This window comes from Manis pentadactyla, chromosome 10, assembly GCF_030020395.1.
Source record: "Manis pentadactyla isolate mManPen7 chromosome 10, mManPen7.hap1, whole genome shotgun sequence".
Taxonomy (NCBI): Eukaryota; Metazoa; Chordata; class Mammalia; order Pholidota; family Manidae; genus Manis; species Manis pentadactyla.
The window spans coordinates 42,459,281-42,475,428 of NC_080028.1; the positions used below are offsets into that span (position 1 = coordinate 42,459,281).

Genomic DNA, 16,148 nt, shown 5'->3' on the forward strand with positions numbered 1-16,148 from the left:
AAGAAGTGACTCTGTGGCATCTTACTACACTGATGGGCAGTGCTTGCATTGCAGCATGGGTGGGGACTTGATAATATGTGTAAATGTAGTAACCACATTGTTTTTTCATGTGAAACCTTCATAAGAGTGTATATCAATAGTACCGTAATAAAAAATAAAAAATAAATTTATAAGGCAACTTAACGTTCATGGATACAAAGTCAATATACAATGGTCAATTCTTCTTCTAAGTCCTAGGGGTGAAAAATTAGAAGATAACTATTTGAAATGGATACCTTTATAACAATACCCCCAAAACAATGAATACTTCTAATTGAGTAAATTGCAATAATTCTAAACACACAGATACATGTGCACCCAAAAGGAAAACCTATAAATACTGAAAGAAGCTAAAGAGTAACTAAATAAATGTATGCAGACACCATGTTAATAGATTAGAAGACCCAATTCCCTAAATATGTAAATTGTTACTTTGACTGACCAAATTGGCAATTGATTTGGCCAACTGATCCATTGATTTAACAAAGTCCATCAAAATCCTAGCAAACTATTTTTGTGTTTCAGCATGATTCTTAAATTTGTAAGGAAATGCAGAGGACCACGTCTACAAAAAAACACTCCTGATAAACAACAAAATTGGCAGTAGTACGAAAAATAGATGAAAGGATTACACAGAAAGTACAGACACAGACCCACGTGAATGTGCCCCTGCCGCTGTTTTTCCAGGCCTGTCTGTCTCTGCATCCCTGCTTCCCTTGGTCTGTCCTGCCCACCTCAGACTCTATTTTGCCATGGTAGAAACTCAGTGTAGCTGTTGTCCAGGGCCTGCCATGCTATCAATAACTGAACTACATTTATAAAAGATCTGAAGGCCTTTCCACAGTGAGTGTGATTGCAGTGGTGATGTGAGGGTGTATAGAATTTTTAATATTTATTTTGGATAGGGAGACTGGCTATGAGACAGCACAGGAAGTTACATGCACATATTGAGTGTCTGGCTGCAGCTCAGACTTCTCAGTTCTCAGCTACAGGACTTTAGGAAAGCTGACACTGCTGAGCACAGTGAAGTGAGGGGCTGAGACCTGGACTTAGGTTAAAGAGATGGTTACTGAGCACAGTGCACCCAGGTCCTGCATTCTTCATAAGCTAATGACAACTTTAGATGTAGCAAGGTCCCTGCATGTTTTGAAAATGAAAACTCAGTACTTGAGTTACAGCAGGAGTTAATGAATACTAAATAGTCCTATCTTAATAGGACCCATGGATAAACTATATGATCAGTAGAACAAAATAAACAAACTTTAATTCTCCTAATCATTGAATTAGAACATCTTAAAAACTAATAATGAGATAACTGGGGAGGAGTGAGTTCAGTAGATCATTTGAGTGTGTCCTATAGCAGAAATCATCCAATGACCCCAAGCATACAGACAGTGTAAAGAGAACATGACAAGAATCAAATTGCCATTTTATCGTCTGATTTTCTTTTTTCTTTTTTTGCTGCAACAGATGTTATTATGCTTGTATTTTCTAACTCTGTGGACACTGCCCCGCAAGTGCTGGTTATTTTTTCTTGTCTCTTTTTTTTTTTTGCCAAACTTAATTTCACTGAAGAGTCATTGGTGGTTTGAAGGATCACCAAGGACATTTTTGTTTGTTCACTTAATTGTTCCCTGGGCACTTAAGCAGAGGAAACCAATCAAGCACATGCCATTTCTACTAATGAATATTTATACAGCAAACCCTTTCTTTGCACACTGAGGTCAGACCATCCTCACCCCAACAGCCATGGGGAGTTGCTAGCAGTTATTTGCCCTTGACCAGTCTTCCAGTCACAGAATTCAGGGAAATATTATTTAATAGCTTAATGTGAGAAAGGAGCTCTCATCAGCCTCCAAGTAGACTTGGTGATGAGAAGAGTGACGGGTGCCCCCTCTCAGTGCCATTGCACATCCCCCTGCATTTGCAGGCACTCTGCCTGGAAGAGTATGGGAGGCTTGGAAGTATGACAAAGTTAACCCAAAATTATAGCCAGTAGCAACCAATGTTTTTCAGACCCAATACAGAACTTTGGGTTAAATTTCAAAAAGTGATGGAGAACCACCACAAAGTAAGTATGAATGAACCTTTTGTCATTTATGTGCCTAAAGGTTTGGGAATTGCAACCATGGAAATGGTGTAAATGCAGTCCCGTCTCAGGGTAAGAGCAATGAGGTTAGATTTTTCTGCTAGAAAATCTGAGTGTAAGAAGTTTCTTCATGTTCAGGCAGGATTTGAAAAGTAATATCTGAATTGCCACTTTGTTCTATATAACATGACAATGAGTCTGAACATGACTCTTGAGCAGTGCTCTTGGAATGGATCAGAATTAAGGATAAGACCAGCTATGTACATGGTTGGAAGTGTAGTCCCTGCCATGTTATAATGGTATAATGAAAGGGGACAAAAAATATATATAAAAAAAATATATCTTCCTTTTTTTAGACTCTTAGAATATGAGGGTTAGAAATAACTTTAGAGAGCGAGCTACCCATTTAAAACATGCTGCTAAACGGTTAACCTATCCTTGAACATATCCAGCCCATCCATTGGGCTGCCTCATTCCTAAAGGAGTCCATGGTAGTATTGCCATGTTCATTACGTTAGAATGCATTCTATTTTTTGAGTCTCTGATATTATTATTCTTTTTACTGGTGTGTTCAGTCAAATCAGTAACATAACCATTGAATAACTACATATCTGTTATTAATTTAAAACATTGTAGATCAGGGAAACATAGAGACTGCTGATGATTTGGTAGTGAAGTGACCATTTAGAATAAAGTGATATACACGCTTATAAAAAAATATAAATGAAAAAACTATCAGGATTATCTTCCCATTAAAATATATTTAAAATACTATCCACAATAATAATGCTTAAAACTCCAATGTTTTGGGTGACAGAAGTTCTTACTTACCAATGATAGGAGTATCCACTAGGGCACATTTTTCCAGGGACTGCTTTGACAATACATATGGGAAGCTCCTTATTCAACATTTATTTTTGACTAGTTCTTAAATGAGAAATTAATATGATGAAGACAAAAAATTTACATACAAAAATGCCCACTAAGATATTATTATGTAACAAATGGAAGCAACCATAATGGTGACTATAAGAACTACAAAATGTATCATTTTCTTCCTTACAAGTTGGGATATGATGAGCAAGTAGTACTGTTTTTTAGGAATATTTAATAACATGAGGAAAACATAAAATAAATGCTTTAAAAATAATGAAATAAGTGAGGTTAAGTGAGGAAAATATCAAATGTTATTTATAACATTACTTTAAAAAATGCAAATAACTGCATGACCTATGGACATATTTTCAAACAGGCTGTAAATTAGAATAAGGTAGTAATAATGATGGACTGCTGTGATTTGATTATAGGAGATTTACCTTTCTTTTAATTTTCTATTTGTTCTACATGTAGAGAGTAAATATGTACTCATAACGGAGAATCAAGTAGTTATTTTCCTTAAGGTGAAAAATAATAAATAGCAACTCTCCAAAATTTAAAATTATCCTTAATATCAGAAATTGAAATATTTGTGACCTAAAGCTCTAGTATGAAATACACTTTCTTTGTACTAAAAATTTTTTTCTCCAAGTTATCATTCAAGCAATGATGTGAACTTATTTACAAATCTCAGTACAGCCATTTCTTCTGAATTGAGGATACAACATTATGTATTTTTGTGATATGCAATGGTGTACCATCCAGTGATAATGTCTGGGGTCAGGGTATGGGCCATCATGAAGGTGTTGGGTTATGTAGGAAGAGGGAGCTAAAGTGAAGAACATCAAAGGCACTAACTGGAAAGATGTGTGGCTGCTCTCCAAAAACCCTCAAGTCTTAGTGTAGGAAAGTAATTTATGCATGATTATGCATCATTTATTTTGTAACACTCAGGCAAACTCATAATCCCATAAGCCCAGGTCAGCAGCCTTTTCTTATGAAAGTGCTCATTAACCCTCTCACACTGTGACAGCTCTCTTCAATAGAAAAGAATTTATGCCTTCCAAGTCCAGAGGGAAATAGTACATAAGGCATTTTGTAGGGAATATCTCAAAGCATCATATAAAAATATTCATATTACAAAATAATGCATGTCTTTGGGTAGATGTCAGCCTAGTTGTTTACTGAATAAACCCAGATGCCCCCAGAGATACTGTTTGTGATTAGGAAACATTTGAAAAGCTAACATTTTCACTAATTCGTGATTATAAGAATTGATTAAGGATGAGCAATTGCCCCAAATCCTAAAATTATAGCTTTCCTGGAAACACTTAAACTTTAGGTTGACCTTGACCTGGAACAAATGCCAGCTCTGACACTTCTTAGAAGTACAACATTGCCCCAATCGCCGGGAAGGTAAGTGAATAGGAAGAAAAGACAAGAAATGAAAAAATACTCAGTGGTTTCCTGGAAGGCAGTAAAATGGCTTCTTTGACATGATCCTCAAAAGGAGCCACATGGGGAGGCGGTCCTATAGGGAAACTCACAAGGATAGACTGTGATTTTTCAGCTTTCACAAAATAGCCCTTTTTATTTCTTTTCCATGTCATATTTATTCCTTGTTAAGTATTAATGCCTGATAATAACTGTTGAGCCCAGTCTGGACTATCCTTGGGCCAGAGCACTGAAGAGCAAAGAGGTGTCCTGAAGCAGGGACAGAGGTAGCGATGGTTAGGGACATCCCCATGCACAAAGTGAGTCGCCATGAAAGGAATCACGGCAAAGGAGACAACACTTTCCCCAAGTGGTATTCACCTTCGTCAGTCCATCTTGGAGGATACAGAATTTTTATTAACAGAGCTAGCAAGTAGCTTTGGAAGGCACTTGGGAGATGAAGTATCTTTACCTATATTACAGGACCTAAGGATCAGGGAAGCCTAAGGAGAGTATATGGTTCTCGTGAGGAACACCATCAGAACATCCCATTTGTCAGAATCTGGGAGGGCTTGCACTGTGGGATGTTAGAAAACACAATGAAATTGAAACAGGAATTCAGGAAAGGAAGCAAAGCAGATGTTTTTCAAACTGATATGTGGGAGGGACACATACCTGAATAATTCAGCATATTAACATAAAAGGGTACCAAAGAAGAAATCCTGCAGATGTATGGGACACAGGAAATTCGCAGTAACTCTCTGGTACTGCTCCCAGGCCACCCAAACAGTAAAGGCTCCTTTAGGATATTGAGGAGGTTAAGGAGTTATTTGCAGAGAACAAGTGTTGCAAAACATGGAATGTAATACAACTAAGTCTTGGTGGTATTATATTGCTACAGGGTGTGAGAATGATTTGCTGATATGCTGTTCTGACAGATGAGGAAATAAAATTTTTATACAGAAATTTTCCTAGTACTAACTTTCATGGATCTCCTACTCTACACTGAGGAGTCAAGATACCATGACAGCTGCCCTAATCTCAGGGGACAGTGATATGCTTGTGGCATTCTCTATATATATCAAAATTTTCCCTGTAACTAGTGAAAATGAAACATCAGATGGATATTTTGTATGAAACAAACTGTGAAGACCAAGGTAAAGCAGAGTCCAGGGAAATGCAACACAACGCAGTCACTTCTACGTCAGACTATTGATGATGCACTAAAGGCAAAAAATGTGCTTCTCCTGACTTGCTTGGCTCCTTTCCTCTATGCAGCTTATTGAATATTATTTTTACATTCTATTCCTCAGATTTGGAGTTTATGATTTATTAATAGAGACTCATTACATATCTGAAGACGGTGATGAAAAATCATTCTTCAATAACATTCATCCTACTTGGATTAACAGATGACCCACTACTACAGGTTTTTCTTTTGGTATTTCTGTTTCTCACCTACATTTTCACTGTTGCTGGAAATCTCATCATTGTGCTCCTCACTCTGCTGGACCCTCATCTTAAAACACCCATGTACTTTTTCCTTCGGAATTTCTCCATCTTAGAAATAATATTTACAACTGTCTGTGTTCCTCGATTCCTGTATAGCCTGACAACTGGGGACAGAAGGGTTACCTATAATGCTTGCTTCATCCAATTATTTTTTATCATCTTCATTGGGACAGCAGAATTTTTTCTCCTAACTGCCATGTCCTATGACCGCTACATGGCCATCTGCAAGCCCCTGCACTACATCACCATCATGAATGACAGGGTTTGCACCATTCTTGTCCTTTTGTGTTGGCTGATTGGGTTAATTGTCATACTCCCTCCACTTAGCCTAGGAGTTCAGCTGGATTTCTGTAACTTCTATCTCATTGACCACTTTGGCTGTGATGCATCTCCTCTTCTGAAGATTATATGCTCAGACACTCAATTTATAGAGCAGCTTGCCCTTGTCATGGCTGTGCTGACCCTAATTTTCACATTAGTCTGTGTAGCTGTGTCCTACACATACATCATCAAGACTATTTTAAGACTCCCTTCAGCTCAGCAAAGAAAAAAAGCTTTCTCCACCTGTTCTTCCCACATGATTGTAGTTTCCATCACTTACGGAAGTTGCATCTTCATCTATATCAAACCAGCAAAGGAAGGCGTGGCCATGAATAAGGTGGTGTCATTGCTCAACACGTCAGTCATCCCTCTGATGAACCCTGTCATTTACACTCTACGGAACAAGCAAGTCAAGCAAGCCTTCAAGGACTCAATAAAAAAGATGGCCTTTCTTTCAAAGAATTAGGAAACTAAGAATTCTTTAAAAGTTAAAAACATATACATATAAATATTTCATATTTTGTTGTGTGTTCTAATTCAAGTCAAAAATACAATACTGAAATTACAGTCTGCTTAACCACCAAAATTTATTTTCTGTTACTCTTAGAATCACAGACTTAAGTAAGCACTATAGCCTTAATTCAAATAAAACTTTTATAGTGTTTTCCTTTCCTAATTGAGCATAAATAAACATTTTCATAAAGTCTGAACATCACCTCATCATTATGTCTAAAATCCAAATAGGAAGTAAAAATTTAGGCTGTATTTAAGACCACTCATTTCTTTAAATTAATAGATTATCTGGGGCAGAAATTATTTCTCTCAGTTTTCCTTCCTGGTCAAGCATCAACTGTCTTAAGAAGAATGTACATGTAATTTACAGTTTTTTGTTATGCAAACCACCACCTACAGACTAAGGAGAAACTACTGAATTACACTAACTTGCTATTAAAGTGGAATTTTTCATAGTGTTCTCATTCTTGTATTTTTGGCATGACAGTCCTTTACTTTTTTCCAATTTTATTGAAATATAATTGACATATTGTATAAGTCTAAGGTGTGAACATAATTATTTAATATATGTGTATATTGGGAAATGATTACCACATTGTTTAATTAATATCCATCACTTCACATAGTTACAATTTTCCTTTATTAGCTGTTTCAATTAAACAATAGAGTGTTCATAACTATAATCAACATGTGAACATTACATATCTGGAACTTATTTCTCTTATAACTGAACGTTTACATCTTTTGACAACCTTTACCCATTTCCCCCACCCCACCTCCTGATTCTGCCAAACACCAATCTGTTCTCTGTTCCTATGTGTTTGACATTTTTAGATTCCACATACAGGTGATATCATATACTATTTATCTTTTTATCTGGCTTCTGTCAATTATGATAGTGCCCTCAATGTCCATCCATGTTTTCAAAAATAGCAGGATTTCCCTCTTTACTTAAAACTGAATAATATTTTTTTCACATGAGTAAATTTACCCAGTTCAATCTTACTTCTCATCTTACCCTGATTCCAAAACTCTTATGACCCATTCCCATAGATATTCCTCAGGTTTCTGTTGGTATAAATTAGCTGTCTTAAAATCCCTTTGGTGTCTATGGAACCTCCTTCCAGCTCATACTGTGTACCTGATGCTCTGATGAGTCTGGTTATTGGACTCTAAGCAAGGAGATGATGTGGGGGTGGGTCTTCAATAGGTTCAGCATTCTCCTCCAAGAAAACTGCCTCAAAGTAGGTGACTGTAGGTTCTTCAGGCAAGAAGAGATCAAACCCTTGAGACAGGATATTATAAGTATGTGCTTCTCTGGAACTTCAATGGAATCTACACACTCATTGTGTCCTCTAGCAAACTCTGGAGGTTGTAAATTTAATTTGCATTGAAATTAATTTATCAACAAACTAAACTTGGGTTGCTTTCAAGAAGTCCTGTAGGAGATGCAGGAGACAATGACTTCTTTTAAGGAAGTCATAGTTTTTTGACATCTTTCATACCTTGAGATAGGAATTTAAAACCCTGAGATAATCATGCTTCTTTCTCCAAGGTCACCAGAAACTCAGAAATAACCATCAAAAGTTACACTTCTTATTTTCCTCATTTTCTGCTAAAATGTTCCATAAAAGTGTGGCCACTTGGTAAAAGCAAACCACGAGGGCAGCACAATTTCAAGGGCCAATAAACCCATCTCCTCATAGGAGGGCTACAAACCATGATGGATATTTCTGCAAATTGACACTTACTATGTGCTGGACTCATGTCTAAGCCAGACTGCAGGATCTCAGATGGCACCTCATCTCCTGAAAGCCTTCCCTGCTATTCCTCCCACCAACACCCACCCCAAATAATAATCAATCCTATCAGGTAGCAGAGAGTGCTACTCATTTCATATGGTGAGGAACCAAGCATACATGCTGCTGAACAAATGACTTTGAGGGGAAGACAAAAATTAATCTTAACCCAAAAAGAGAAATTTTACAGGAATATATAGAATACTCAGTACAGCAGCAAGTGAAGATTATTAGTCATTCTAGATATTAAAAAATACGAAACTTTAGAAAATGTTTTAATATGAGGAAAAGAGCCTAGGAAGGTAGAGGCACATGCTGAAATGGAGTCACAGGGAGCATATGTGGCCCCTTAACTTAAAACAGTAAAAATTCAAGCAAAATATCCGAAACTAAAATTTTCCAAATATCTGACATCAAGCAGTGAACGACAGTGATGCCTGAGAGAGGATTACCTCAGTTTGCTTCCTGGAGCAGCACAGGCAGGGGCTCATAGAGATCCCATCAGTCTGCCAGCGTGGAGGAAGCGTAGGTGACAGTCTAGGGAGGCTGAAGTTCACAGGAACGAGCGCCGAGAGGTGGGAGAGGCACGTAGGGAGACGTCTGGTGACCTACAGGCACCCCACCATGAGCATTCAGCTGAGCATACACATGTAGGGAAATGACCTACAGTAAGATTCACCAGCAAAGATTGCAATTCTGAACACACAAAGAAATGGAAATGGTTCCTAGTCTCACCAAACAGAATTTAAAATCTCATAATTTACTAGGTATAATTCATAAATGTGTCTCAGTTTTGAGGAAAGAAATCTAGGCTAAACACTGCTCTGGTCCAGTGTAACACAGACTAACACAGACACCAAAAGGACAAACTTGTCTCCAAGTGATGTAAATGACGGCAGAAGAAGCCTAAAGAACCTTTACAGGGATAGAAATACATCTGACCTTCAAGAAGGTAAATTCATAGTGCCTGACATAATGAAAATTCACCACATGTGAGAAGAAGCAGGAAAATACAACCTTTAATGAGGGGATAAATATGAAGAGACCCCAAAATGGCACAGTTGATAAAATTAAATAAAATATAGCTAAGAATCAGTTTGTTTTTTTTTTAAAGCAATCCTAATACGAAGTATGTTAGCTGGCCAAATGGAATTAAATTAGAAATCAATAACAAATTTTCCTAGAAACACCCATTATTAGAAGACAAAAAGCAAAATTTGTGGGATGCAACTAAACCAGTATTTACAGGGAAATTTATGGCTCTGTAGCAATAATTGATTAAAATCACTGTAACATGCATCATTAGCCATAAACTTAGTCACACAACCATGCCAGTTATAAGGGTGACTGTGTACAGTATTTTATCTGGGCACTGTGCACCCTGAATAAAATTGTGGTTCAGTTGCTATGGATCAGGGAAGAAACACACCAGACAGGAAATTACCAGTCCCTGCTACACCCCATCAGGATGTTCTTCAAAAATTTACTATGATTATAGAGACATAAGTCCTTCCTTCCCGGCACACTCCCCCTGCCAGGGAAAATTTTCAATCACTCTGCCAACAGTGGGGTGACAGAGACATGATGTGACTTGGCCAGTCAGCGTGACAAACCTCAGCAGAGGAGTGAGTGGACTGAGTGAGTAAAGGGACAGCAGAGACACCTGTTACAGTCGAGGCAGCAGGAACACACCTCTGCTCCCTCACTTGACACAAGGAGCAGCATGAGTGCAAGAGTGAAAATGTGCAGACATGACAGAAGGGATAGTGAAAAAAAGCTTTGTTCAAGTTCACTGGGCAGTAATCAGCCATAGCAAAACAGTAAACTTGTCCTGGCATCAGACAATGGTTTATCCAGTGCTTCAGATGCAAAACTCTCCTTTGCTTCAAATACTGATAGTAGGTTGTTTAATTGCCTACCTGAAAACTCATAGGTAGAAGGAGAGAGGATGAAAATGAACAACAGGTAGCCCTAGAAGAGTTAGAAAGTTCCATATATGGTCAGTGTCTTGAATATAGGGACAAGCACCACCTTTTGTTCAAAACCTGCACCGCCACAGGCAGGGCATTCTGAACTTCATTTCCCTGCTCCTCAGTTTCCTCATCTGCAAAAGGAGGATAGTTTTGTTCTTTGACTTTACTTAAGATTGATGTGAAAGATAAATAATATATCATATATGGTGCCAAACACAGTGCATAATTGTAGGATAAATATAGAGATTCAACAAAGAAATCGAAACAGAATTTAGATGACATCAACCACTCTCAGTGTCTCTGAGGACACTGTCCCCACTGCCTCATGTGTTTTCACACTGTTGATTAGACTGCCACCAGTTCATTAGTAACTTTAGAAACTGGGTCACTGAGGACTATTTTGTTCATTCACATGTTCCCTGTGCCCTGGTAGCAGAAACATATAAAAGAAATGACGTTCTTATAGAAATTGCAGGGCAGCCTGCCTCCCTGCCCAGGAAGATCAGATGCACTCTTTTGACAAAACTAGAGAGAAACTTTATCTCTGCACCTCTCTTTTATTTATTTGAATTAGCACAGTAACTGGGACATCTAGAATCGAATGCACTGATGGACTCGGTGAGGGAAGAGGGGGCTGAGACTGGACTCATTCTAGCAGGAGCTGTGAAAATCCAGGAGGGCTCTGTCAGTTCTCAAACTTGGCTGTGAGTGTGTGTGTGTGTGTGTGTCCGTGCTCACACGTGCACTTGCATGTGGGTGAGACATGTTAGAGACGGAGGTGGTAAGAATCGGAGAACAAGTGCCCACAAAGCTGCTCACCCACCAAACGCCCCTCACACTATGGTTCCCTGAAACCCTTGAATTATGGCTAAATTTTCTCATTTAACTATCAATTATTCCCCCTTATAAAACACAAAAACATATTATAGGCTGATATATTTATTATTAACAGTGTACAACACCAGTGATAATGCATTAACCAGATCTTCTTTTACAGGATGGATACGTGAGAGCAGCTACTTAAAATATGAATGTCAGTGAGGGTAAGTTTGGACACGAAGGTGAGGGGAATTTTACAATCACCTATCTAATGGAATTTCTCAGGGAGTCTTAAAACTCCTGGGAATGTTGATGTGGAATTTCAATGAGGAAATCAGGGTGCTTTAAAAAGTATTCACAAAGATTGCTTCATATGTGTACACTTGTTTCTGGATGTTGCTTGGCAAGATGCATATTCTAAAAGTCAAAGAACAGAAGCAGCAGGGTTAGGGAGCTGGTTGCTAAAATTGTGGGGAGAAATGTTTTGAGGAGAGGAGCAGCAGAAACTGTTCAAAGAGGTCACTAATATATACCCCGGCACTGATTCTGACTGCTATAGTGCAAAGAGCGGAGGACTGATCAGGGGATGCAGAGAGCAGACATCACAGATCCTCTCTCTGGGCCCTGCCCACACCACAGAGCCCCACTAGCCCCACTAGGACTCAGGCTGGCTGATAGTCAGGTTCCAGAAATGAAAAGTTCTGCCCTAGCAGTCCCCAAATCTGGTTTACAAATATCTTCACTTGCCTAGATATATATGAAAAAAACAGATACATCTTTGCATTTTAAATGTTTTGTCTCCCTATTTAGAGATAATTTAAGGTACACACTTTTAAATGAATGTGCTGTTGTTAAAATTCAACATAATATAAGAAGTTCAATGTGAAATACTAAGGAAACATTCATCCAAACCCATTGAATAGACAAAAGTAAGAAAGAAACATAATGCAAACTGTGGGCTTTGATGTCTCCATGTGGGTCCATCAGTTTAACAAATGCACTACTCTGGTGAGAGTGCTGACACCAGGGGTAGGCTGCCCATGTGTGGACAGGAGGGATATGGGGAATCTCTGTACATTACGCTCAATATTGCTGTGGTCCTAAACTGCTCTAAAAGTTGTAAAACAAACAAAAAGGCAAATTGATAGATCTTTATTTTGAAAATGGAGCTTTTCAGTATGGTGTGCAAAGGCATAGAAAGATGAGGAAGGGAGAAGAAAACTTCAAAAATGACTTAATTTCCTCCAGGATAAGACAAATAAGATCTGTACCACAAAACAGTATTCCTGAGAAATGGCAAATTACACATATAATTTATGTTTTCTTTGGCTTTTATTCAACATTTTTGTAAATGTGCTTGCTAATCAGAGAATTATAAGCATAAGATCCATCTTAGATACTTCCTGTAGCTGCCTCCTAGTAAGATGTCAGAGGCACTGCTATTAACAATTGGCCAATAAGGAAAAGAAGGAAGTGTGTGTGAGCTGCTTGCCCAGTGTTTGCATCCAGGTTCCAGGGCCAGCTTCTTGCGACACTTCTCTCTTCAGGTGGAATCGCTCTTGACTTGGCACAAGGCAGTGATGAGGAATCACACAGCAATAACCACATTCATCCTGCTGGGATTGACAGATGACCCAAAACTACAAGTCTTGCTTCTGGTATTTTTGTTTATCACCTACCTATTGAGTGTGGCTGGGAACCTCATCATTATCACCCTCACACTGTGGGATTCCCATCTTAAAACTCCCATGTATTTTTTTCTCCGAAATTTCTCTTTCTTAGAAGTCTCATTCACTACTGTCTGCATCCCCAGATTCCTGTACACCATGATATCTGGAGATAATACAGTTACCTATAATGCTTGTGCCACCCAGTTGTTTTTTGTTGTCCTCTTTGCAACAACAGAATTTTTTCTCCTTGCCGCCATGTCCTATGACCGCTACGTGGCCATCTGTAAGCCCCTGCATTACATGAGCATCATGAACAGCAGAGTCTGCATTACACTTGTTCTCTGCTGTTGGATTGCAGGCCTGTTACTCATCCTCCCACCCCTTGGCTTGGGCCTCCAGCTGGAATTCTGTGACTCGAATGTGACTGATCATTTCAGCTTTGATGCACCTCCTATTTTACAGATAACCTGCACAGACACAGCATTAATAGAGAAAATTGTCTTGAGTTTCGCTGTGCTGGCACTCATTATTACCTTGGCATGTGTAGTCCTCTTCTACACATACATCTTCAAGTCCATTCTCAGATTCCCTTCTGCCCAGCAAAGGAAAAAGGCCTTTTCCACCTGCTCCTCCCACATGGTTGTGGTTTCCATCACCTAAGGCAGCTGCATCTTCATCTACATCAAGCCCTCGGCAAAGGAAGGAGTAGCTATTAATAAAGTGGTGTCTGTGCTCACTACGTCTGTTGCCCCTTTGCTTAATTCATTTATTTATACACTTCGAAACAAACAAGTGAAAGATGCCTTCAAAGACACAGTAAAGCAGATTGTATTTCTCACAAAGAACTAAGAGACTATTCATGTTTTTGAGACTGAGTTAAATGAAATTTAAATATGAGTAATCCATGAGCGATATTCATGACATTGCCAAATAATGGTTTCTCCCTAATCTGTAGATTTATCAGCACAATTTTCCACTAACAACATTTTCCCCTTATAATCCAAAAGCCTAAATCAAGGTATTTACATCTCCTTCTAAGGTGATATTTGTCAGAATGGTTTCTTCAATAAATGCATGTTCCAGAGACAAGAATGAATGCCAAAATGCTCAAATTCATTGAAAACAGATGTAAATAAATAAAGTTCAATCTATGGCTAATAGTCTTCCCATGATATAGAATATAAATGCCCAGAGACTATTTCTCACTTACTGGGAATACTTCAATAACTATTATTCATCTGTGCCAGAGCAATTCAAGATCCTTTACCAAATCTTGGAAAGTGATCTAAAAGAAATGTATGCACTCTAGGAGACTTCCTCAGTATGAAACATCCACTTTTTAAGAATAAGTAGAAGGTGTTAATGGAACAACTTCAAAATCAGTGAAGATAACTATATACTTTCTTTCAAACCAATTTATACACACACAAAAAAAGGTTTCTATTGGCATTTCTGGAAATTATTCCAGTGAGTGCACTGCATGCTGAAATATGATGACAACAGAAGAAAAAGAACAGTATTTCCAAGAACTAGATGCCTTCTATTGGCATTGTCTTTGATGGTATTTAGACATTGCCTCAAGGAGAAGAAGCCAGAATGTAGAGGCAGGATACCTAAATCTTGATTTGATAAGTTCCCCTATATCCAGACCTACATTATCCCTTGATTTCAGAACAATGGTAGTTGGGGTCTGGGCAGAATGGGTGGCAGGGGTTAAGTATATAGTGGGTGGTAACCAGACTTTTGATGGTAATAAATTTGTACTGTATACGGAAATTGAATTATAATGTTGTAAACTTAAATACATATAATGTTATTACCAATATTACATCAGTTAAAAAAAGAATGTTATGGATTAGTAGGATTGCCAAAAAATCAAAAAAGATCATAATTCAAGAAGGACATTATAAGGGGCATTTTGTTGCTTAGTGTAAATTGACTATTGAAGATAAAATTCAGGTATAGTCTGAAAAAAATGATAGAGAAGAGGGAGAGATGTGGAAAAAAGAATAATTGTCATTAAAGGATCTTGGACTCAATAATTGGAATTCGTTCTAGTAAGTGGTAAAAACAGTCTTTTTATTCTTTTCATGTTCTGTAATTGTGAAAGTAAAGTTTTGTGCTCTCACAGTACATAAATACTGTCTATGTTTATTAAACATAACTGAGTTGTTCAAATGTACCATTTATCTTTATCGTATTTGCAATTTTTCCTACAAAGTAACGGCCATAGTATGAGTATAAACTTCTTTTATATTTCAAAAACATTCAAGAAGGATAGGACTCTCATCTCCAAAGCCTTTCTTCTTAGTTTATTCAAAATTTCTTAAAATACCCACAAAATTAAAATTCTCTAGCTTCTCTTCTGGTAATTTAACCATGCATCTATTGGATTGATGGATGTACTTAGTAGTTGTGTTGATCACTCCACTTGAGTTGTGAATCCTTAGCAAGAAGAGCTTGTCTATGAATCTCATTGTTTGTTGTGGATGATGATGGAGAAAGTTAAAACTATGATAAAGATTCAAAATAATAATATCCTGCTTACTTCATGAACCAAGTGTATGTCAATTGGACCAATAATAGAAATTCAGTTGATTGATGAAAGATAATATTCAACATCTGTTTTACATGATGAGATATTCTCCTTTTGTTCATCTACTTGGCAAGAGGGAATGCAAAAAGGGGGCTTCGTGGCAGGTGTTTTGAGCTGGAATTAGTGCATTGAATACCTTGAGTCACTCTTGGACTCTAGAGTTCACAAACATGACTCAGATATTACTGAAACTGATCATGGCTTTTCGCTTTGCCTGATTTGAACAAATGAAAATATTCAGAATTTTGTGGAATTAAATTTTATGTGTAGGTGTAAGCAATTTCACATGGAAGGGGCGAAGTTCTATCCCACCCCACTCTATCTCAGCTCTTCCTCCTAGACCCCCTGTTTCTGTCACTCAGTGTTATCAGTTTCTTCCACCGAAAAGTTACTGCTTACATCTCATCTTCCTGTCATGGTTTTAATATAAAATTTTATCTTTAAATCAGATTATCTTGACAACTGCTTAGTAATATTCTATTTCTAATTTCTTCCCCATATCATTTA

At 37.8% G+C, this 16,148-nt stretch overlaps 1 protein-coding gene and 2 pseudogenes across 1 annotated transcript; 2 read left to right on the top strand and 1 right to left on the bottom strand.

Moving 5' to 3' along the window:
• LOC118926490 (olfactory receptor 6C74-like) overlaps positions 1 to 16,148 on the bottom strand; it is a 185,451-nt pseudogene that overhangs the window by 144,609 nt on the left and 24,694 nt on the right.
• On the top strand, positions 5,796 to 6,737 carry LOC118931233 (olfactory receptor 6C2-like). The gene has a single exon (XM_057486751.1). It carries the CDS (start codon positions 5,805 to 5,807, stop codon positions 6,735 to 6,737), a length of 933 nt encoding a protein of 310 aa, XP_057342734.1. The 5' UTR covers positions 5,796 to 5,804.
• Positions 12,577 to 14,238, top strand: LOC130679043 (olfactory receptor 6C2-like; annotated as a pseudogene).

Coding starts and splice junctions, on each gene's coding strand:
- LOC118931233 (XM_057486751.1), top strand. CDS start 5,805: ATGAAAAATCATTCTTCAATAACATTCATCCTACTTGGATTAACAGAT.